Source organism: Microcebus murinus, chromosome 14, assembly GCF_040939455.1.
Source record: "Microcebus murinus isolate Inina chromosome 14, M.murinus_Inina_mat1.0, whole genome shotgun sequence".
NCBI lineage: Eukaryota > Metazoa > Chordata > Mammalia > Primates > Cheirogaleidae > Microcebus > Microcebus murinus.
This window is the reverse complement of record NC_134117.1, coordinates 4,588,888-4,613,581: the sequence shown is the minus strand read 5'-3', so window position 1 is coordinate 4,613,581 and position 24,694 is coordinate 4,588,888. Positions and strand designations below refer to the sequence as shown.

General features: G+C 40.0%; 1 protein-coding gene across 2 annotated transcripts in view; it reads left to right on the top strand.

Annotated features, from left to right (window-relative positions):
* Nucleotides 1-24,694, top strand: part of DOCK1 (dedicator of cytokinesis 1) — a 491,171-nt gene that overhangs the window by 292,833 nt on the left and 173,644 nt on the right. For both annotated transcript variants that reach the window (XM_012781384.2, XM_012781385.2), the window contains exons 28-29: nt 10,636-10,737; nt 16,621-16,715. In XM_012781384.2, the coding sequence (XP_012636838.1) occupies nt 10,636-10,737; nt 16,621-16,715 (197 nt within the window). The remainder of the gene's footprint in view (nt 1-10,635; nt 10,738-16,620; nt 16,716-24,694) is intronic.

The following is a 24,694-nucleotide window of genomic DNA, read 5'->3' as shown; positions in this document are numbered from 1 at the left end:
AATATGACATATATCTGTTTCTATCATATAATAATCTCATGTTTTAAAATATATTTTATCCTCCTTATGATTTATTAATATAAGTTTTTAACACTTGGTATATGACATAAATTCTTCCTTATTACATTATCCAACCAGTATGGATAAAATTCAGGACATTATCTTTTTATGGTTCATATGGAGGAATTCCATTTTACCTAGGGAAGAGTTTCAACTTTAATTTTATAACTATGATAGTAGTCATTTTCTTAATGGACAGAGGTCAATTAAAAAAATGTATGGACATATTGATCTTCTCTTTAATAGTAAAAGTTTATTGAGACTCTTGTTTTGATTATAGTGTGTTTACAGATGCTTTGTATCATGCCACAACACTTGGAAAATTTAAATTCTCTGGGGCTCTAATATAATCTGATTTATTGAATTTATAAAAATAAAATATAAATATTTCTGCTTTGTTGTCTGTCTTGTTTTAGTATCAAGTGAATTATATGAAGGAGTTGCATACAAAGTATATATTCCTCATATCATAAAGTATAATTTTATATGTAAAATTTGATTGTAATTTATTTTTATTCTTCATAACAAATGTGAATATGTTTAAATTATTACATTGAATAAGTAGCAAATAATTGTTATGGGCAACTTAAGATTTCTTTTGTAATATTTGTCCAATAAACATCTTCCTACAATTGCTATTGCTGTAGAATTGAAATTGATTTTGTTTTTTAAATTATATTTCTTTCCTTATAGTGTCTGGAATGATATGAGTTACTGGTCCTCTATGAATTCAACTAAGTATCCAATTTAAGTGTAAGATACAGGTTTAATTTTGTTGGTAGTAGTTTAAAATAGCTAATAGATGACATTAACGTAGGTTATCAACCGTACAATTTTCTATTTTGTGTATTTTTTAAAAAATAAACATTCCTCACTCTGTGATTCCTTATAAAATAAGGAAATCACACTATTTTAGAAACTAAATGAGTAAAAGTTAACCATATATTAAATAAAGGAATCATGGGACTGAATTTATCTTTAGGTGAAAAAAGGAATGAAATGCAGGGTTTTTTATTTTTAAGGTCAGAATTTTATGAGGGTATGTATGTTTTGGTTTCATAATTTGCTTTTTTTTTTTCTTCTTTTTATTTCATCATGTTATGGGGGTACAAATATTGTTAGGGTTACAAATATTGCCCCTGCCCCCCTCCCTCCGATGTGTCGGAGATTCAAGTGTGTCCAATTCCCAGGTGGTACGCACCACACACGTTATATAAGAATACACCCCTCTCCTCTGCCCCCCTCCCTCTTATCCACCACCTGATAAAAAGGTTTTTTTCTTTTTTGTTTGTTGGTTTGTTTGACATTTTGGTTACATTGTATATCTTTGCCTCTCCCTAAGAAGAGTTAGAGTTATGCCCTTCCCCTCCAAGATACTCGCCACATCCCTAAGATTGGGTTTTCCTCCCACCCCCCGAATCCCAGGTGAACATTGCCACCATTTGAAAACCATAGTTTTAATCAGTCAGTACCAATTTGATGGCGAGTAGATGTGGTGCCCATTTTCCATGTCTTGTGTTGCCTTACTTTGGATAACGGGCTTAAACTTAATCCAGGATAGCATAAACGGTGCTAGCTCACTGTCATTTCTTTGGATTTAGTAATATTCCATTGTGAGCATATACCACATTTTAATTATCCATTCATGAATTGACGGGCACTTGGGTTGTTTCCATGACCATGCAATAGTGAATTGTGCTGCCATAAACATTCGGGTGCAGATGTCTTTATAATAGAATGTCTTATGCTCTTTTGGGGAGATGCCCAACAATGCTATTGCTGGATCAAATGGTATTTCTATTTCTAGCTGTTTGAGGTATCTCCAAATTCTTTTCCACAAAGGTTGCACTAATTTGCAGTCCCACCAGCAGTGTAAGAGTGTTCCTATCTCTCCGCATCCTCACCAGCATTTGTTGTTTTGGGATTTCTTGACTTAGGCCATTCTTACTGGGGTTAGGTGGTATCTCATTGTGGTTTTGATTTGCATTTCTCTGATGATTAGAGATGTTGAGAATTTTTTTATGTTTGCAGGCCATTATTCTGTCTTCTTTGGAGAAGTTTCTTTTCATTTCTGTCACCCATTTCTTGATGAGATTGTTTGATTTTTTCTTGTTAATTCTTTTAAGTTATAGATATATTCTTGTTATTAGACCTTTATCAAAGGTGTAGAGAGCAAATATTTTCACCTACTCTGTGGGTTGTCTATTTGCTCTACTGATGGTTTCCTTGGCTGTGCAGAATATTTTAATTTGATCAGATCCCATTTGTTTATTTTTGATGCTGCAGTGATTGCCTTGGGGTCTTCCTCAAAAATTCTTTGCCTAGACCAATGTCTGATAGGGTTTTCCCAACATATTCTTCTAAGATTCTTAAGGTTTCATGCCTTAAGTTTAAGTCTGTTATCCGTCTTGAGTGAATTTTTGTGAGAGGTGAGAGGTAGGGATCCTGATTCGCTCGTCTGCATGTAGCTAACAGTTTTCCCAGCACCATTTATTGAAGAGAGATTCTTTTCCTTATTGTATATTTTTGTCAGCTTAATCAAAGATTAGATAACTGTATACTGATGGTTTGATCTCTGGTATCTCAGATCTATTCCAGATATCCATGCTTCTGTTCTTGTGCCAATACCAGGCTGATTTAACTATTATTGCTTTATAGTACAGCTTGAAGTCAGGAAGACTGATGCCTCCTAGTTTGAGTCAAAGTTGTGAGTGTTCCCTTCACCACGTTAGTGTGCATTGTACCTGTTAGGTGTGAATTTACCCATCCCCTCTTTGCCCCTTCCACCTACTTGATTTCCCTTGAATTTTACTTTAATGTGTGCACATAAGTGTTGATCGGTTAGTTTCAATTTAGTATTGAGTACATGTGGCATTTGTTTTTTCATTCTTGAAATACTCTACTAAGAAGAATGGCCTACAGTTCCATCCAGGTTGTTACAGAAGATGTCCATTTTTTTTATGGCTAAGTAGTGCTCCATGGTGTACATACACCACATTTTATTAATCCACTCATGTATTGATAGGCATTTGGGTTGATTTCACATCTTTGTGATTGTGAATTGTGCTGCTATAAACATTTGAGTTCAAGTGTCTTTTTATAAAATGTCTTTTTTTCCTTTGGGTAAATACCTAGTAGTAGGATTACAGGATCAAATGATAGGTCTACTTTTAATTCTTTGAGGTATGTCCATAATACTTTCAATAGACGTACTAGTTTTCAGTCCCACAAACAGTGTACAAGTGTTCCTTTCTCTCCACATCCTTGCCAGCATCTGTTATTTTTGGAAAAATGCAGTTTTTAATTTTACTATGGGCTGCATATGTGAGAAAGGTGTTGCAAATACAAATGATGTGAGGAAATGCCCATTTTTCTGTGAACCTTAGTTTTAACAACAGTACCCTATTCAACATTTTTATTATATCTTATGTTTAATCATATATTTAATTATCAAAACACATATAACTTTGGAAGGCACAGTGATGACTCATGACTTTAAATGTATGTAGCATAGCACACTATCTTCTCTGTCTTCATTTTCCAACATTCTTCTTTCTTTATTTTTCATTATCATGTCTTCCTTTTATTCCCCTCTCCCTCTATCCAATCCTAAAAGGATTTTGAGATAGCTTTAAAGAAATGCCATATGATATGAAAACACATAAGTGAGGAAATCAAAGCAAAGAGGAAAAGCAGTCTTATTTTTATTTCAGCAAACATAAAGTGAAGGAAAAACTTTACAAGGATTACAGGATTTACAAGGATTTTGCCAAGTATATTATTATTATTTTAAATTTGAATATTATATTACCTGGTTTATAAGGGCAAATAGTTTGACTTCTCTTAAAAATCACCTGTCCCTTATACCAACTTCTCCATTCTCAATTCATAGTCCACAATGGCAGCTATTTTATCTTCAGTTATTTTCTTTTCAAATGCTTTAAAATCATCATTCTATCCCTGATACTCTAAATAATCTCACAACGGTGAGTCTTAGTTGTGCTGGCTGTCCGTGGGCCCTTTTATAGAAATTGTCTTATATCAATTAATTCTCTATTTTTTTATTTTTAAACACTTTTCTTGAGGTAGAATCCATATAACATTGAATTCATCTATTTAAGGTGTACAATGTAATGGTTTTTAGTACATTCACAAAGTTGCTTAACTGTTACCACAGCCAAAATGCAATCATGCAGTGTGTGGTCTTTTGTGACTGGCTTGTTGGTTTATTCAAAGGAAATCAGCTAGAATTGTGGTGGGGATTGCATTGAATTTGTAGGTCTATTTTGGGGAATGTTGCCATCTTAACAATACTAAGATTACTAATAGATGATCATGGGTGTCTTTCCATTTACTTAAGTTCTCTTTAATTTCTTTAACAATATTTTCAATATCAATAATATTCACTGTGTAAGTCCTATACTTCTTTTCTTAAATATTCCTATTTTTTTCTTTTTGATAATTTAGTAAATGGGATTATTTTCTGAATTTTGTTTTTGCATTGCTCATTTTTAGGTTGTAGAAAGGCAGTTGAATTTTGTATTTTGAATCTATATACTGCAATCTGGTGAACTTATTTATTAGATCTAGTAGATTTTTTCATGGATCTTCTACCATTTTATAAAAATAGCTTTTTGTCTCCCTTTTCTGTGTTCTTTCTTTCTGAAATTCCTATTCATTAGATATTGACTACCTTGTATGGATTTTCCAATTTTCCTATTCTCTGACTTCTTCACCTCCCTCCCTGCCCCTCTGTGTGTGTGTGTGTGTGTGTGTTTGTATGTGTGCAGTTGTGTGTGATTTGGTTCTACTTTCTGGAGGATTTCACTAACTTTATCTGTCAATGCTTCTGTTTATTTATACTAACATATTTTAAATATTCCAGAATTCTTTCTTGGTCTTTGTTCCTTTTTCTTTTTATAACATGATGTTATTGTTTCATGAATATAATCTCATGTCTACCTGAGGGTAATAATTATACTTCATTAATTATCACGTGTTCCCTGAATTTTCTTTCTTTTCTCTGGCTTCTGTTTTTGTTTGTTTCTCCTATATCAATACTGGCTGAGCTTTTTGCTTGAGGCCCTGTGTTCTGATGAGATGCCCTGTCTCTGAGTATGCACAGAGCATGGAGGCTGGTGGGCCGTCCTACTTGGGGAGCCTGGGTCAGTTGAGCCTGACCCTGTCAGAACCTGAGTCATTAGTTTTAGTAGATGTGTTCTCTGGCTGGTCGGTTTTCCCAAAGAGTGTTCTTCTAGTCTGCTGCCCAGGTTTGGTTTGGGATGGAGGCTGGCAGGGTGGGGTCAGTTTAAACCTCCTTGCTGATTTGCTGGAAATTGAACAGAGAAGTGAATGGAGAGTTTACAATTTAGTTTGTTTTCCTTAAGTGTTTTCAGCAGGTGGCTCACGCCAAACTCTCCTCTGCCTTGCAGGCAACTCCCTTGTTAGAGAATTAGCATGTGGTCTTCTGCCCTGGAGTGAGGGGGAGACCTCTTGGCTGGACAGACTGGTCGTGGGCTTATAGGGGATAAGGTCACATTTCAAAGCCATCGGTGCTCTTGTTTTTTACCTCACATGTAACCTGGCTTTCTGAGCACCTGGTACCTCCTCAGTTCTACCTCATTCTATTCTACCCATGCTCAGTTCTACCTGTCCGCCTTTCCTTCTACCTATCCTCAGTTCTACTTATCTTCTATTCTACCTATGCTCAGCTCTACCAATCCTCCATCCTGCTTATCCTCCATCCTGCCTGTCCTCTAATTTGCCTGTCCTCCATCCTGCCTGTCCTCCATCCTGCTACCTGTGCTTCCTCTTACCTGTCCTCCATCCTGCCTGTCCTCCCTCCTCCTACCTGTCCTCCATCCTACCTTTCCTCCCTCCTACCTGTCCTCCATCTTGCCTGTCCTCCAATCTGCCTGTCCTCCCTCCTGTCTGTCCTCCATCCTGCCTGTTCTCCCTCCTACCTGTTCTCCCTCCTACCCGTCCTCCATCCTGCCTGTCTTCCTCCTACTTGTCTTCCATCCTGCCTGTCCTCCATCCTTACCTGTCCTTCCTCCTACCTGTCCTTCCTCCTACCTGTCCTTCCTCCTACCTGTCCTTCCTCCTACCTGTCCTCCATCCTGCCTGTCCTCCAATCTCCCTGTCCTCCCTCCTGCCTGTCTTCCATCCTGCCTGTCCTCTACCCTTCCTGTCCTCCATCCTGCCTGTCCTCCCTCCTCCTACCTGTTCTCCATCCTGCCTGTCCTCCACCCTGCCTGCCATCCAATCTGCCTGCCCTCCAATCTGCCTGTCCTCCATGCTGCCTGTCCTCCATGCTGCCTGTCCTTATTCTGCCTGTCAACCTTCTTATGCACTGGGGGCCCAAACAGGGTTAAAACGGGGCACTGAGGTACTTCCAGGAGGGCTGATGGGAGGAGGGATGAGCTCAGTCTGGGTTTAAGGAACAGTGCAAGGCAGTAGCTGCATCCACGCCAACAGGGGGAGCCCTGTGAGAGAGATTTCTGAGGATGAGAAACTGGAAAATGCAGGAACAGAGCAAGGAGAGTTGGTCCCTCTAGGTGAGATCTTTTTCCTTCAGGATCACCTTTTAAAATATTAACATATTTTTTTATAAGAGTAATGTGGGCTCATTTTCCTTCCCGTGATGACTATTTGGTGTTTTTTTTACCTCTAGTCATTTTTTGTTTGTTTCTTTTTTCTGTGCTATATGTTCTTTATATTACTAAAATGTGTGTGTGTGTGTGTGTGTGTATACATATGTATATGTATATATGTATAAAATTATCTCCCTTTTTGTTCTTCAAATGTTTTCTCGTGTTATTAAAATGTTTCATGTTTTCATGGTTAATGTTTAATGATTAATGGCTGCACACGACAGTATGGGTGCTTGACTTAGCTAATAAAAATATAGGACACCTAGTACAACATGGCAAATAACAAATATTTTTTCCTAGTATATGTATGTCTCAGGCAATATTTCTATTGCAGTATTTATGACATATTTATTTTTCCTTGTTTATCTGAGATTCAGATGGAACCTATCATCCTGTATTTTATCTTACAACCCCACAAAATATCATATTATTTACAGTTTCTTGTTGTTGAATATTTAGATATTTTCAGTGAGCAATGAACATCTTTGGATATGAAATGTCCTACCTTGATTTACTTCCTTAGGTGGATTGTTAGAAGTAGAATTACTGTGGAGATGAGTATTTCTTTCCCAAGACTTTTCAAACCTATCACCAAATCACTGTTTGAAAAGGTTATAGCAATTTCTTCTCCCACCCACAGCGTGTAAGAGTCCTCATTCCCCGCACCCTTGCTAGCATTATCACACTTAAATACTTTGCTATTTTGGCAGCAAAGAATGATATATCATTTTCATCCTTGATTACTAATGAGGTTCACATTGTTTGTTTATTAGGCATTCAATGTCCTGGTTTTTAAATTTGCTGCAAGTATTTCCTGACTTCTGGGCCCCTATTTTGCATTGCTTTGAAGTTATAAGGAATACATTTTATTTTTACATATTTACTTATTTTTACTCAGCTGCTGGCACTAGAGCCCAGTGTGGGGGCCCACATTCCAGGACAAATTCTGCACAATGGCCAGCAGCCTACCTGCCATTGTTTAAAGATAAAAGCTTTATATGACTCCTAAATGCATTTAAAACAAATCAATTAAAGCAAAGAATAGTAATTTTCTTCTGAGCTTACAGAATAAAAGTTTTGTTTCTCACAGTTCTCTTCTATTTTTGTTCCTAATATATGACTGGTTTCAAAAATAACCTGCGTTATCCAACCTTATAAACCCACAAGTACGCTATGTAGCGTTCCACTATGTTTGTGTGAACACTAAAGCTTCGTGATGTCTGCAGTACTTACCCCATAAAAATACTCATTCCCAAAGGACGGGAATCCATTCCCAAAGGACAGGGAAGCAAGGGGGGACATTCTGTGAATTTTAACTTGGATATTACCCCTTTTCTCATGGAGTCCATGCTTCAACTTAGAAATGAGCTAGAGTAGCAAGACTTGGTCTCTGTAAGCAGGGAAAGACTGAACAGTACAGATTGCTTCTGGAATGCTGCTGCCTTAGGTCTAGTAGAAAGAGCACATGCAATGCCTGGCAGCATTTCCTCGAACTCCTGGTGAGGGCCTGTCCTTCTGGCCTCCAGGACCTGCTGTAATTAGTCCCCATTGTAAAACAGGGGCCTTTTGGTTGCCTCCTCTGTGACATTCTCATCTAGAGAGGAGACTTACCCACTGGGCATTTGCGTGTTCCCAGGACTTGTTTAGGAAAACTGCTGTGTTCTCTTCAGGTTTTCATTGCCTGTGTCACGTCGGCTGTCTCATTCTTCACTTCCATGTATGGCAATCTGCGCCTGAATCTCAAATATGTCCGTGTTCGGGTGTCTGGCCTGAGTCTGAGTGCACTGGTTTTTCTCATTAATGTTACTCTGCCCCCTGCATTTCGAGGCCCCTCACGGGTCTTGCTTTTCTTTCTACTCTCAACTTGGTATTTTAAGTCAGGCACATCAGTCTGTTGCTGCCGATGATAAACAGCTGCCTTTGTGGTATCAGTCATTTAAATGTGCTTAACTGTTTGGATCTGCAGAAAATTAATGTGAGCACCTACTAGGTGCACTTAGGCCAGTTCAGGCTTCTTCGTGCACTGGGAAAGCTCTGCATTTTGCGGGGAAGGGTTTGGGTCACAGCTGCGGCATCAGGGCTGATTGTGGAGCATAGTGCTGCAGAGGTCCTTCTTCTTCCTCATCCTCTTCCGACCTTCCCTGATGACTTCAGGAGTGAGAGAAATGACTCTCTACCTTGTATTGTTCATCAGCAGTGACTTCAGGGTTTCTTAGTGAAAGAATTAAAATATGCACCTGGATAAGGGGGAAAGAAATTAGGTCAACAACTAAGTACCTGCCTTGTAGCCTGAGAGTGCTGGTTCCACACCCAGCTTTGCATTTACTCCTTCGGAGCCTCAGTTTTGATGCTTATCAAGTGGGACAAGAAGAGAATCTATTGTGTGATGGAATGAGGCCGTGTTTCCAATGGCCCCAGTGTAGTACTTGGGCCACACGTGATATTATTAAGATGATTATTCAAAGGATGGTACGTCATTGTCATAAGGAATAGACAAGATGCAAAGGCGGTTTCTCTTGAGTTCAATGGGATGCCAAATATTTATGTATTTCAAAAGTTCATATTCATAAGTAGACATTTTGCCATTTAAGTAATCATTCCTCCAATGGAAAACAGGCATTATTTAGCTCTTTCCCTGAATGTCAACTTGGTATCTAAATCTCAGCAATTATCATGATTCACAAATTATTTACATTTCTGGGAAAATGGAAGATACCATATCATCATTATTGTATTTGTTCAATTGCGTAATGCATCCTTTGAGGACTCATTTGGAGGCATATACGTATACTATAGATATAAAATGGATTGGAAAAAATATTGGACTTTAACATTTCACTTTAAAGCTCATAGTCCAAATTAATATTAAAGACACTTAGGCATTCAAATATATTGCTGGTAAAAGTAGAGTTAATAAAAGAATGTGATTTGGGAGCTCATTTAATAGGGAAAAAATAGGGACATATCTCAAAGTATGTCTCATCCTATAATCTTACCAGACTTGTCCCGATTTAATGGGAGAAAATGTATGTCCTGTGTTTCTTAAAATGTCGTTAACTCAGAGGAAAATGTTCAAAAGCAAGGAAGGCTTTGCAATGTTATTAGCCACAAACCCTAGAAGTGAGAAATTGCAGTTAATGGCAGCAAGGTTGCTTAGCCCCCGACCCACCCACTGAAGCTAATGCCCTTCAAGGCACAAAGGACATGTACACACATACAGGCTACCTTAATTTGCTAACTGCTTTGGCTCCCTCACCTTCTCCATTCTTGGTTTTGTTTGTTGCTTTCTTTTTCCTCCTAATTTTCCTTTCCACCCAGTGCTGTCTGGTGTGAGAAATTCCCATCTCTCCCACTTGACATTCTGATGAGCCGGCATTCCTCCCCCACTTCTTCTCAAGGAGAAGAATTGGACCATAACTCATTGTGGAGTTGCTAGTGATTGCCTCCAAATCGGCCAAGGGGGGATACAGGCCGATTTTGAAAAATAAAAGGCTTCTCTTTGCCATGGCCCAAGAGGAGTTGCTGTACACACGTTTTGCCTGATAATAAGGGCAACAAAGTTTCCAAGAGAGCAGAGAGCATAAGTGCCTATGATTTCCATCCTGTTTTTAATTTTTGCATATTTAATACAAAAATATTTAAAGCTTGTTTATCCAATCTGGACAACCCTGTTCCAGGAAGCATTTAATGCAGTTAGAGAGAAGAAAATAGAAAGTCTCCCACCAAAAAACATCCTGAGGTTGGAAATGCTATTAAACTTAGGCTGGTCAGCCTGAGGAGAGGGCTGCAGAGCTCAAGGCTTCCTGCCATGCCCCATCACTAACCCCTGGCAGTTTTAAACCCCAAACTCTGGGTTGACATCAACTTTTTCCATGAGCATTGTTCTTTCCCCGTCTAATTCTATCTTTTGATTCATTTACAGGGAAACTTTGTGGCTTGCATGACAGCTATTTTACGACAAATGGAAGATTATCATTATGCCCACTTGATCAAGACTTTTGGGAAAATGAGGACTGATGTGGTGGTGAGTGTCCCATTCAGTCTGTCCACATAACCATGTTTTAGGCAAAATGCTGGTGTCAATATTTCTGTTTCAAATAGGATTTTGCATGTGAATTTACCTCTGATAACTTACCAGGGAAAGTTTAACCGAAGCCTTGTTTCTAATAAGACAAGGGTCTTGACTGGCAGACTTGTTTCTTGTGCTAAACTGGAGAATGACTCAGGTTCTGAGCCCAAAGTAATCTCCTGTCTTTTCTGGTCTCAGTTTCCTCTCCTGTGATTTTGGATAATTGGAAATTTGGAGATGTTATCTATGGAGAGTCCACTGTTAACTATGCATTCCGTGGTTGACTTTTCAATAGCAAGAGTCAGAGACCTTGCAGCTTTTCAGCATTTTTCCAAATAATTCTCTAGTCATGCTCAGTAACAGCTATGATACACCTTAATCAGGAAAAGTATCAAAGAGGGAAGTTTATTGCTTAGGAACCACCTCCCTGATGACCTAAAATTACATTACCATATGGCAAATCTCCTCTGCAAAGCTGCGACCAAACTTGTTGGCAAAGCTCCTGATTACATGTTGACTTGAACTGTTAGATTCCATGTCTAAGGACTCATAAGTTCTGTAGAATACCCACAGATTCCTATAGAATACAGGAAACTCCATTAATGTTTTAACACAAGGTTTGCTGAACACGATGTCTATTTTATTAAGAGATGGGAAGAAGAAAATGATTTTTTTCCAAGAGATTATTCCTAATGCAAAATTTTCTTATTGTTGCCACTATCGACACACACACATATGCATATATGTATATATATATGTGTATATATAGTCATATTTAACCCACGTAGTGTGTTACTGTACTGAATAAGGTAGGCAATTGTAACTCAATGGCTACGAAATCACTCGGCAACAAAAATTTTTCAGCTCCCTTATAATCTTATGGGACCACAAAAGTATATGTGTTCTGTTGTTAACCAAAACATCATTATGCAGTGCGTGGTTGTATTTTAAAATTTCTAAAGAAAACAAAAGTGTATCTGAACTTTAAAATCATAGCAATTTCCCTTAATTAAAAGTCAGGGAGCAAGAATGTGTATATGTTTATATGTCTGTGTGTTTTGGTTTTCTCTGAATATTAATAAGTAGTTTATTGTAGGAATATACTGAACTATGTAACATACCATATTTATATGCTATGTTTTTTTTTTAAATCATGGCATAGTGAAATGAGATTTTATATATATAACATTTAAAGCCCTGTTTTGGGTAGTAGAAATAATAGTTGTAGCTTAAAACTATATGAACAGAATCACATATAATATTCCAGGCTGAGTAATAAGGTTTTCAGAATGAAAATAATTACCTATCCTGAAAAGTTAGGACTCCAATTAATACTTTGCCCTATATCATAACAGTCACGTGATCAAAATCCACACAAGACAACTGTTAAAAACATTTAATCTGAACTTTTAAGTGTGAGATTGAAAGGGAAGCTTCAGTGTATCTATTGTGAAAAGTGATTGTATAAAATGATGTTTAAAAATTATTGCCATTTGCTAAAATCCATGTGTGTGTCCTCTCTTTTTGCTCAGAGCAGTAGACAAGATATTTACTGCATGTTGTAGTCCTAATTTCCCAGGGGATCTTTTCCCCATAGACATAGCAGTTCTGAAAATCAATTATTTGCATGCAATTTGATTTCCGTTATAAATGGCATTTGTGATTTGAATGTCACACATTTGTACTGGGAGGATTGTAAACCTTTTTACAGTTGTTAATCTGTGCAAACCTTTGTTAAATGTGTTCCTGTCCATGTGCCCTGTGGAGGTACTCTCGTGGGTAGGGATGCAGGGATGTGGTGGGAGAAGGTTGCCTCTGGTCTGTACACTCCAAGGAACATGGTTCAAGCTACCTCCTCACCCCAGAAACAACACAATGTCCCTTGAGAAGCTGGAGAGGGTCTCTCAAAGAGAAAAATCACATAGCTCCCGGACCACATAGACAGCATTTGACTATTACTCTACTCTGACAACTATCACAAATAAAAGTTCGTTTTTGTGTGAGATAATTAGAAGTTAATTAGTACTTCAAGATGACAATATCCTAAACTATTTTCTTGTGACTACTTCCTTCTAGTGAGTGCCACTTCAAGTTCTCAAATTTAACCCATTTTTGTTGGGTGAGTCATTTCCATACAAAATGGCAGTTATTAGGAACACTTGAGTATAGAGCATGAGTGGAAAGACTGGTCTGGAAAAGAAAAGCAATAGACATATTCAACTCAAACTCTCTCGTGATAGAGACAATCCCCTCCCTTCTGGATTCGAGCCACAAAGAATCTTTAGAGTCTTCCACAATGGAGATGCTGATGCTGGCTCCCATGGGTCCAAGTCCAGGATCACGAACAGAAGAGAGAACTTGCTCAGAGCCTCTGTAGTAACATAGAACAGGAGTACTCTGGCCCTTTTAGGGGAGTGTGTTGTCTTGCCACTTGTCACTAAGTGGCTCTGGACACACACACCGGTGTTTCTCTATACTCTCACACAGAGCACTCTGCGACCAGATGTGTGGGGTTTCTCCCAAAGGGACCAATTTTCTGACATGGGGGAGTGTCCTCCAATTCAGTTCTGTTCTAACACTCTGCACCTGGAGTGATGCTCGTATCTCACAAGGTAAAGGGCTCATCTGGCCTTACTCAGATTTCACTGGTATGACATGTATTCTTTTCTTTATGTAACACACAGAAAAGCTAAAAGAACAGTCCATTGAAAACCATTATTCCTAGCACTAAATTGGTCAGTCGTGAGCACGTGGGCATATTTGCTTCCTTTGTGTACCCTAAATGTCTCTGTCTGTGCAGCTAAGTCTGTGTAGACATGGCGATCGTCCTGCCCAACGTGGTCCAGCAAACATCTCTCAGGAATGAAGACATCCCCCAATGGTCTTATTGCTCCCCAGGGTCATAACAACCATCCTTCATATTAGTTATATTCAGGTTTCCTCCATTTCCCCCCAACTTTTATGCCTTTTATTAGGGGCATCATCAAAAGATCCACCTATTACATTTGGTTGTTATGTTTCTTTAATCTCTTTCTTTTTCTAGAATGAGTCCATCACCATCACATTGATGTCTTCTTATTCTTTTCATGGCATTGTATTTTTTATTTCTTTGAAGAGACCAAGCCAATCGCTTTTAGACTATCTCCCATTCTGGACTTTCCGAGTGCTGCCTTTTAACCTTTTGAGCAGTTCTTCCCTTCCCCTGAATATCCTGCAGACCAGAAGCTTGGTCTAAATGTCAAGCTCAACTCTTTGGCAAGAGTGTTTCAGTGTTGGTGCTGAAAGCCTCCTATTGTATCACCTCTGGAGATGGGGAATGTCATTCTGACCCACTACTGATGATACTACGTGCGGCTGCTTGATTAAAAGGTGGTTAACTCCCAGATGTCTCCATTGTAGAGATATGCACTCCCCTTCCCCCCCATACCTTTGCAGTTATCAAGTAATCTTTGGGTGAAACTTTGGCATCAAGAGAAAATTGGCAAATATCCTATTTCCTGACAATCCTTCAGTGGATGGGTTGGAAATGTTTTGCTGGTCCTGCTCTGTAACTGTTACTTCTTTGGCATAGCAGAATGGTAGTTTCCTAATTATGAAAGTCAGATGCTTTGTCTTTGGTCTAAGAGCAGTGGGAAGCTATTGTGGATGAGGGTTCAATGCAAGATTGGGGAAGTACTGTTGCCTTGATCAGATTTGTAGTTTGAAAAAATCACTCTGTGTGAAGTGCACGGACAAAGAGGGACAGGATGGATGTAGGTGGACAGTCTGGGAGTCCCTGTGGCAGCCCAGCTGTGAAACCATGTGTGTTTATTCAAGTGGGCAGGGCTAGGGATAGGAGGAAGCAGATAGGGTTTGACAAGAAGATTTTGCCTCTGAAAGACAAGGGTGGCTATTGTTAGAGCTGCCAATTTATTATCTAGGGCACTGCGTGAATAGTCAAACTGAAAAATACAACAGGAATAGATCGGCATTGAATGATAAAATTTTCACAAAATATCCAATGTGGCTTGGAGACCCCGGTGTAACTAACAGTCTGTGAGGCTTTATCGGCCATGCTAAGCAAACGCAGTGGTGAGGGGCCACGGCCATGGCTAGCGAATCACACAGACTGACAAGCCTTGCAAAACCGTATCTCCCACTACAGGCAGCATTTTGTGTGATCAGCAAAGTACCGAAATTTAACAGCTGAGCCATACTAATGAAGTAAGGGTCTGTGTCTCCTTGAAAAGAACAGGCCTTGGGAAAATATGCTTCTCTTCCAAATTATAAAAACTAGACTCTGAATCTCAATTATTAGCCTTTGAGACACAATCAGTAAGAAAGTCGGCGATTTCATGCAAGTAGAGATGTGACTAAATTACAGTACTCAGGCTGCGAACATGCAACTTGGCCATTAGAGGGGGAAACTCTTGTCAAACTGGGGAAGCTATATAGTGAGATATGAATTTCAATAATTAAACCGGGAGAAGCAGCCATTGGCTATGTCAAGGGCACCAGAATGCTCCCTGTTTGCAGGGCTGAAGGATGCAGCACCTGTGCGCAGAATTTAGGGGAGATGTGGACCAACTTTTCCCTCTTGGCTTTGCCCAGGTCCCCAACCTCTCCTGGACTGGAGGCGTCCATTGTTTAATCACAGTCACTGACTGTGTTTTTATTGGCAGTGGGGACACGCCAAACCTCTCGCACTGCACACATGACTTGCTAGAACCTGACATTGTTATTAAGGTGGCAGAGAAAGTATCTTAACTTTGAATATAAGCTCATTGTTGTCTTCAGAGTTAACTTGTGCCTCATTGCGGGAGGTGCCTGTTTAGAAATTTGTCCTGGGAATTGCTTTCTTGGCTACTTAAATTCTACTCACCACCTTGGCCTTCACAGCTATTGCATCTAATTATGATTCAGTAGATTAAATAAATGGAAAATATCCCTCATTTGGCAATCTTTGACCATGGCTTCATTTTTCTAAATCAATTCTCTGTTGCCCTTCCTCTTCCCGCCCCAAGTCTTGAGTGAGCCTACAGCTGCCAGGGATGTGTGCTTTTCGGGATAACCACTTGTTTTGTTCAGGTTAGCTCAGGGCAAGTGTCAAACTCTCAAAAATAGGAAACTCTCCTAATTCCAACACACATTCGGGAGGGATCTAGGAACCGGCACCCCTTTCCAATGTCAGGAACATTCTGAGTGTGGAAGTAGGATTGGGCAGCTGGGCATCCCTGCACCCTGCTCCTTGTAAGTTGACCTTTGAAGTACAGAGAACCATCTGGGACACCGGAGACGTAACTGAGACATCAAAAGAGTTTGGGGACACAGCCACACACTCAAATGGCTTATGGCATGCTGAATATGTGCAGGTGGCCAAGAGTTCTTGTTTGAGCCTTTTATTTGTAAATTCCATAAGAAAAAAGCAAAAGATAATAGTATTCCATATTCAACCTGAGGTGGCCTGTTCACAATGAAAAATAGATTTAGGATAAACATAAGAAAAAGCTATAACTACATGCTATGTTTGTAAAAATCATGTTTTCCTATAAGCAGAAAGGGTTTGAATGCATATTTATAACCTTTGGGGATTTTTCCTTTTTAACTTTTAAAGACATAGGCCCAGGGAATAGTTCAGAATATATTCTTGACAAAGTTTTCTCAGATGGGATGTGCTCAAATAAACAGAAAGACAGAACTAACACACAGCTCCCGTGAAATACATTTCCATTACTTTTCAGAATGTTTTCATTCAGCTTTAAAAAATGGGGCCTTTTATAATCAAGTCATTTATGGGGGGAGGTGTGGTTTTCACCTTTTCCTTGATGGGTTGCTTCAGTATTTTGTGTTTTCTTTCAGGATTTCCTAATGGAAACATTCATCATGTTTAAGAACCTCATTGGGAAGAACGTCTACCCTTTCGACTGGGTGATAATGAACATGATGCAAAATAAGTAAGTCCAGGGGCAGCTCCCCCTTCTTAGGAGGTGCCTAATTCATGTCTTGGGGGGAACAGCAGTGTTACCTGGATACCAAGGTGGCTTTCCTACAAAATACCATGCCCCCTTTTGTGATTTAAATAGTTATTTTGGGAAATGGACCCCAAGTTTGTAGTGACTTCTTTATGCCAACATGGAGCTCTGGCACTGAGAACATGGGCTCTGTTCCCTGCAGAAAAACAGCCTGAGCCTGCATCTCTGGCCAGCATCATGGGCAGAAAAGTACTGGGTGCATCAATTTGCCATCTCACCTTAACCAGCCAATGCCATTCTCAGCTCTGTGTTAGGCTTTGGATAGGTGTTTGCATTTCACATATTTCAGATTTTTAAAAAAAAATAATGTGCATTTCTTCCTACTTGATTAATATTAAGCTTGTGCCTTGTTTATCATCTCCTTGTGAGAGCTGTTGGTTCATTTTTTAGCACATTGGTTTCATCGTTTCTGTAAGCACCAACAATGACCATGGGGTTCTCAATCACATGAGATTTTTTTTAAAAAGAACTTTCTCTTAATCTCTTTCTTACTGCAATTTTATGGAAATAATTATAAATTCATATGCAATTGTAAGAAGTAATACAGAGAGATCTTGTGTGTACAGTATATCCAGTTCCCCTTGATAATAATGTTTTATACTATATTACAGCCAGGGAATTGAGGAGGGGACAGTTCACTGATCTTATCCCAATTGTCCCAGTTTTGCTTGTGCACATTAGTTGTGTGCAGTTCCGTCACATGCATAAGTTCTGGCCTCCACCAGCAGTCAATCTACTGACCGTTCCTATCACCACAGATGTTCTTCTTGTTGCCCATTTATAACCATGTTTATCTGTCCCCTCCCCCATCCCTAATTCTTTGAAACTGCTCATTTGTCCTTCTTTCCTAAAAGTTTTTACTTTCAAAAATGTTAGATGGATGCAATCACACAGTATATAACCTTTGGGGATTGGTTTTTTCACTCTGCTTAATCCCCTGAAGGTCCATTTAGGTGGCTGGTGTGTGAATGGTTTGTTTTTTTTTATTGATGGCGACCATCCCATGTTGTGGACATACCACGGTGTGGTTAGCCATTTTCCTGTCGAAGGATGTCCAGGCTAGTCCCAGTTTGGGGCTATTATGGGTAAAGCTACCACAAACATTTAAATATCAATTTTTTGGTAAACATAAGTCATCATTTCTGTGGCATAAATGCCTTCCTGGAGAAGTACTGGGTTGTATGGTAATTGCACATTTAATTTTATAAGAAACTGTTAAACTATGGCTGTACCATTTTACATTCCCATCAGCAGTGTGAGAGTGATTCAGTTTGTCCACATCCAGCCTTTGGTGGTGTCAACTAATTTTTTTTTTAACCATTATGATGGATTATGGTAGGTACGCAGTGAATCTCCTTGTGATGTTAATTGGAATTTTTCATTGTGGCCTTGCTTCTTTTTAATGCCTTTTTTCCACTCCATGGACAAATCCACAGCAGCAGCAACCTTTCCCTGGGCCTTTGCTGGGTATTGCTACTGTCTGTGACAGCAGGGACAAATTGGCCTTGTGTGCCACAGGCTGCAGGATTCCCATAGCCTCCCTTAGGGACAAGCACGAGGGAGTGTTGCCCATTTTGAGCCAGGTGTTGCGGTGGCTGGAGTCTCCTTCCACACATCAAAGACAACATTTGAGAACACAAAGTGGAGAAGCCCAGAAGAGCCGGCATTGCCGTAGACACAGCCCTGGCCCAGGTGCATAGCCACATCCAGGCCTCTGCTTCCTGCCTTTCTAGATGTGGTGTGGCTCTAGATAATTCATATAGCTCTCTCTTAGCATCTGAGTTCTCACCTAGAAAATGGGGGACTTATAAATAACACTAGTATTCTCTTCTGTTAGGATTAACTTTTCTAATTGATAATTTAGAATTACTCTGAAGAGCTGTAGTGTTGTGTTTTGGCCTATTTTGCACATAACAAAAGTAAGCAAACAAATCAACAATAATAACAAAATCCCCACAGTCTTGGAACCATAGGTCTCATTATTAATCATTGACCAGGACTGACAAGTGCAGCTGCAGCAGGCTCTTGGGTGCAAAGTAGGGAGGCAGCTGGTGTGGACTTAGTTCACTGCCTCTTGACCCCATGTGTGGACCTGACCCTCTCTGGGTCTCCCAGCAGAGCAGCCATACCTGGCGCTCAGGCTGTGCATTCCATACCTCTGGGTGGGTGCTGCCCCAACAAAGGTAAGGTGTAATCAGCTCTCTGAAGTTGTATTTTGTGGTGCTTCTACTCCTAGGGTCCCCACCAAAGTAAACTATCACCCTGTCAAGGAGGGCACAAACTCTAATTATTGATTTCAGTGATATTTTTGTGATGACTGAGAGCCAGTTGTCAGTTTCAACATTATGTTTGCACCATTCCTTCTTCTTACTACTCTATCACTTGCCTCCTACCATGAATCCTGTACTATCCGAGGGCTTCCCTAGAGCTGTCTGGATGCAAAGCTATGTGATCATTCAGCGTGTGGTCTATGGCCAAACCCTGGAGCTCTGTGGTCCGGGAGCTATGTGATTTTTCTCTTTGAGAGACCCTCTCCAGCTTCTCAAGGGACATTGTATTGTTTCTGGGGTGAGGAGGTAGCTTGAACCATGTTCCTTGGAGTGTACAGACCAGAGGCAACCTTCTCCCACCACATCCCTGCATCCCTACCAACGAGAGTACCTCTACAGGGCACAGCCACCTGGCAGAGACACAGGCACTGCAGAGCAGGTTGGTGCAGTGATGTCTTGGACCAAAGACTTTGCATCTTAGGGACAGGGAGAAGAGTCTTTTGTTCCAGGGAAAAGGAAACACTATGAGAGTAGAGGAAGGAAGGAAGCCCAGTGTGCTCAGTATGCTCTAAGCAGTTGAAACAGTGAGACTTCTGAAGTGAGACCTTCTGTGCAGGTGATGAAAGAGCAATGAAGTCCATCCCATTCTCTCATTCATTGTGCACAGAGACTGCAGCCCTAAAAGACATCTTGATAAAGGAAGCAGTCTGAGTGTGTAATCCCAGCAGTTTATTTATGTTTTATATGAAGTGTTATACAGAACTGTCTGATCAAGAATTCTAGTACTCTGAGGACAAGTTGTCCTTTGAGGACAAGCAGACAGTGCTTTCTCCATTGGAGCTTCCTACAGATAGTGATGTGTGCGTACACACATGCATGTGTTACATGTGTGCACACCTGTGTGTGTGCATGTGTGTGAGTGTGTTGGTTCCAAGTGAAAGCACTTTCATTTGCAGGGATTCTGACTCTTGGAAGCTCAAACAAATGCACATTCCTATCACAATTGACACATTCCTTATAAGCAAGTTCCCAAGCCAGTGTGAACAGCACAGGAGTAAGCTCTGGAGGAGGCATTTTAGACGCTGATCAAAGTATGGGCACTGATGATTATAATTTTTATTCCCATGTCCTACTGCCCCCAAATACTCCTCTTTCTGTTTAATAAACAGCACTGATTTTTCAAAGCTGAATTGGGCAGGTGTTTAAAGAAGGTCATTGCCTCCATATGGCCAAATACCTAATACGATCTGGAGACAGCTGGTTAGGTGACTCTTCCGTATTCTCCGACATCTTTGCTTAAATGCCAGCTTCAAAATGGAGAGTTTATTTCATGTTTCATTTAATGCACCCATTCTTTGTGATGTGTTGCATGCCTGCACTCTGGAGCTAAGAGTGAGCTGATATTGGGCTTTCCACCTGCCAGGCACTGCTCTGTGAATGTCATATGCAGTCAGGTCCTGACACCCTCAGAAACTCCTGGGTATAGCTGTTGTTTTTGTGCCCATTTTACACATTGGGAAATCGAGGCATAGAAATATGGTAACTTGTCAAAAGATACACTGCCATGCAGTGGCAGCTAGGGCCAGTATTTAAATCTAGACTGTCCACCACAGAGCCCACCCCTAAACCATGTTGCTACCCATTCTCTTCATCTTAAGTATGCCTCCTCTTTCCTGAAGACAGTGTTTGGTTTGGCTTTTTTATTTTTATTTTTTTATTCTAGAGCCCTTAAAACATAACTTTTCCAAAAGGTTTATTACTTATGTGAGTGAATTTTGAGCATGGAAGTAAAAACATTACTACTTATCTTTCTTCCCAGTTATAAGTATATGTGCTACTAAAGAAGAGACCATTCATTAATGTGCTTCATATGAGTCCTGCTGAGCCCTTACAGAAGAACATCTCACTGATATCGTAATAAAATACTTTCCCTATGGAGATTGCATACATACCATACAACATTGTTTCTATGTCATTATCTATCTGCCTCTTTCTTAGTAGGTTAGTATTTCATATGTGGCTGAACTTCCCTGCTTCCCCACCTGCTGCCATGCATCAGAGACTTCCTTGCCTCCACAGGGTATGCCGTGATTCCCAGAAGCTTTTGTATTTAAGTTTTAATGTCACAGCTGGACATGCAGTTTTACCACCCATGGCTTAGAAATTGACAAAATCAGCTTCTGTGGTCTCTTAAATATTTGTGTGCTTTTGCATCTTTGTCTCTGTGAACATACTGCTCCTCAATACATGGGGGTTGTTAAATATAATTAAAGACAGCGTCCATTAATTTTGCTGCAGCAACTTGTAAATCAAGAATCAAAGTTATCGGATTTCATGAATATCCCAAAGGACATCAGTCACTTGGTTGTTATGTTCAAGATAGGAACTGACTGGCAATGGCCTGACACTATAGCTCTGCTCTGAGATCTGATCGTGCCAGATGGCAAGATGACATTTAAGACAAGCATGGCTCAGAAATAGTAGACGTGTGGTTGTGTTGGCATCCAGAAGTGCTCTATAATCCTCCAGAGGGGAGCAACTGCTAAGTTTCCATTGAAGCTCTCAGGTTGTGTTGGAAGCATAGACCTTCCTCTGTCAACACCTGCGTGTTGGTGCCCATTCTGGGATGCATATTAGCTACCTTCTTCAGATTAATTCTTCGTGTGTGTAGCATGGTCTAATGACAGTGTTGTGCGGTGGCTACCATAGAGTTCTCTTTGGGTGTTAATGGGAACATGACCACTTGGTTGAATTTCCATGTGTCCTCTTAAGCTTTGAATCCACCCCAGTAGGGTGCTTGTGTTTGTGCCCTAATACCCTACTAGAATTTTAAGCAATAGGACTGACCAGGTAGGAAATGGGTCTGTCAGGTTGACTGAATCCCTTTTTCACCATGAAGAATGCATGTGTTATTAACTGCTTTAATTTCACTTTAGAAAGGCATTTCTACAATGTGTAGTGGGTGAGAACACAGGAAGTCCTGAGTATAATTTTTCAGACTTTTAGGATTAGACTTTCTTTTTCGTATTGACGGCATGTAACGAAACCTTATCCACGTTTGTCAACTGTTCAGACTTGCAACAGAATTTTTAACAATTCAACCACCCCAATTCAAATTCTCCCTAAGCCTCCCAGCATGCTGTGCCCTCCTCTCTCAGGATAAAAAATAAATGAAACCGGCATTTTCACTTCCTCAGAGGTAGCATGGTTTGCAGCTGTGATGATCAATTGTTTTCCAGTGTTTCTCTCTGTCGACGTAGATTTTGTGTCTTAGATTTCCTGTCTTCTCCCAGCTTGGGTGGGGAGCCTATAGGTGATTATATCTGTGATCTGTGGTTTATATCCTACACACTTTCACAGAGGACTTGGTGGTATGTTTTGCAAGTAAGGATTCACAGACCATGAATATAAAATAAAACGTGTACAATCGTAGAAAAAATGTGAAGCTTTCTGGAAGCCAAAATCTAGAAGCCAAAAGACTCAGAGCTGACTAGAAGATAAGATGTAAAAAGGAAAATAAGACAGAGAGCCAGATTCTCACTGGATGGGGAAAAGGATTTGCCATTTATCTGGGGAGACTGGCTGTTTATGGTGTTGATCTTTATATGGGAGACGTTGAAAAAAGAGAATATCACAGGGAGGAAATCAGTTGAGAACCAAAATTCTGCCTGCAGAAAATGGAAGAGGTTATCATTTCAGTTTTGAAATGCGTAAGAAATTAACAGTCTGCATGTTGGCTGTAACAATGGTCGGCTGTAGTTGGGCCTGTCTGGGAGACTCATGTATCAGATGTAGTGGATTTGCTGAGCTGCTCAATGTCATCTTGTATAGTCATCATCTATTTGGACATTAGAGACCACAGTTAAAAACTGATGTCTGGTTTTGCTATATCTGCAGTCCATTAACCTTATATTTGTCCTTTCAAACTCTAAAATTTTATCCCCATTTGGACCCTTGTGAGATCATGTTGCTATTTATTTCATGTGTCTACATGTTATTCTTTTTATTTTCTTTATTAAATTAATCATAGCCATATGGAGATCTTCCCAGAACAGCCCAGGATCATGTTTACAGTCTATTAGGAAGAGAGCATCCCACTCTCTTGAGCACCTTCCATTACCACCTTGGCTCATTTCTGTGGCCTCTTCTCCCTGTCTCCTCTGTGATTCATCCATCTTTTGGCCAGGAAGTGTTTTCCTCCATCCATTAATGTAGTGCATTCCGTTTTCACCAGCCTAACATACATGACACATATTGACACACTCGATCACATGCAGCGCCTGCCATGAGGATCATTTTTCATGCTTATTTTTGTAGCTGACAATTTCTCTCCTTTTAGATATAATGCATTTCCCCACCATAAGTAGTATCTATCCTATGTATCAGAGCCCAGGATGGCAAGCTCATTTATATTTCTGCCAAGATTAATTTGGCATATCATTAGGACAGAAAAGGGCCTTAAGCCTTAGAAAGGGAATCCACCTTGGCAATACCAGGTTTCCTAGGGATAAATCATGTCGGAGCTCAGAAAGCAAATTTGCAGGGTTATTTGCTGGTACCTTTCTTACCATTTGGTTTTGTTGCCATGAAATAATTTTAGTCCTTGGAAGCACTTTGCTGAGGGCTTAGATCAGAGAAAATGCATCGTTTGCCCTAGGATGGGAGAGAGGGAGGTGGGGGTACCCATGTACTGGGGACTGTGACACCAGCAACAGCCTAGGGATGGCTGAGTTGGGGGGGACTGTGTGTTTTCTTTCCTGTTCCACCTGCCTCCAAAGCATCACCTCCTCTCCCCCTGCATGGGGCGCAGCAGAAATATCTCTGTGCCAGTTAAGGGTGTGGTTGTTAAGCATTTGGGGCTCAAGAGACTCCTGGATTATGACTTCTCAATGTCTTTTTTCCTTTTCCTGAAGCCTGGGGTTTTATTTGATGTTGTTACTTTTCATTTAATTAATTTGTTCTTTAAATGTATTCATTTACTACTAAAGTTTTGCAAAATCCAATGACTTGACAATTTTAAGCACACCTAAGAATTATTTTTTCCTTTGAAACAGTATACAGTAGCTGTTACACACTCTGTCACAACACAGCTAGCTAAGGACCAAAAGGAAATATATATATATATTTTTTTAGTGAAGAAATAGAAATTCAAAGTCAGTATAATGAAAACATTCTGGAATGAAAATTTCCCTAGAGCTCAGCATGCTGCATTTTACCCCAGCTCATACATTTAATAATATTGCTCTTTGCACCTTAATTCTCTCCAAGAAACTGGCCTAACCTAAGATGTTTCTCAGCTCAGAGACCCCAGTTTGTGGGCACTGAGGCCTCAGGTCTGCTTCCTAGGTTGTGCCAACTTGGGGCTATACCCATAGATTTTCTGGCAAGTCTCCAAGAGATACATATGAGACTTTCCTTTGAGGCTCTGTTGGCCATCTTAATGCACCAGGATTTCAAGACAGATACTGATTTGGTTCCAGTCATGGGGCATTGGACCTCACAGCAGGAATAGGACCCCATATGCACGGGACTTTGCTGTTGTTGTCATTTCATTTTTGTCCCCAGAGGATGCTTTTAGAGGCAGCAAGGACAGTGGTGGCTCTCTTTCAGCAGCTTTTGGGCCTAGATGTG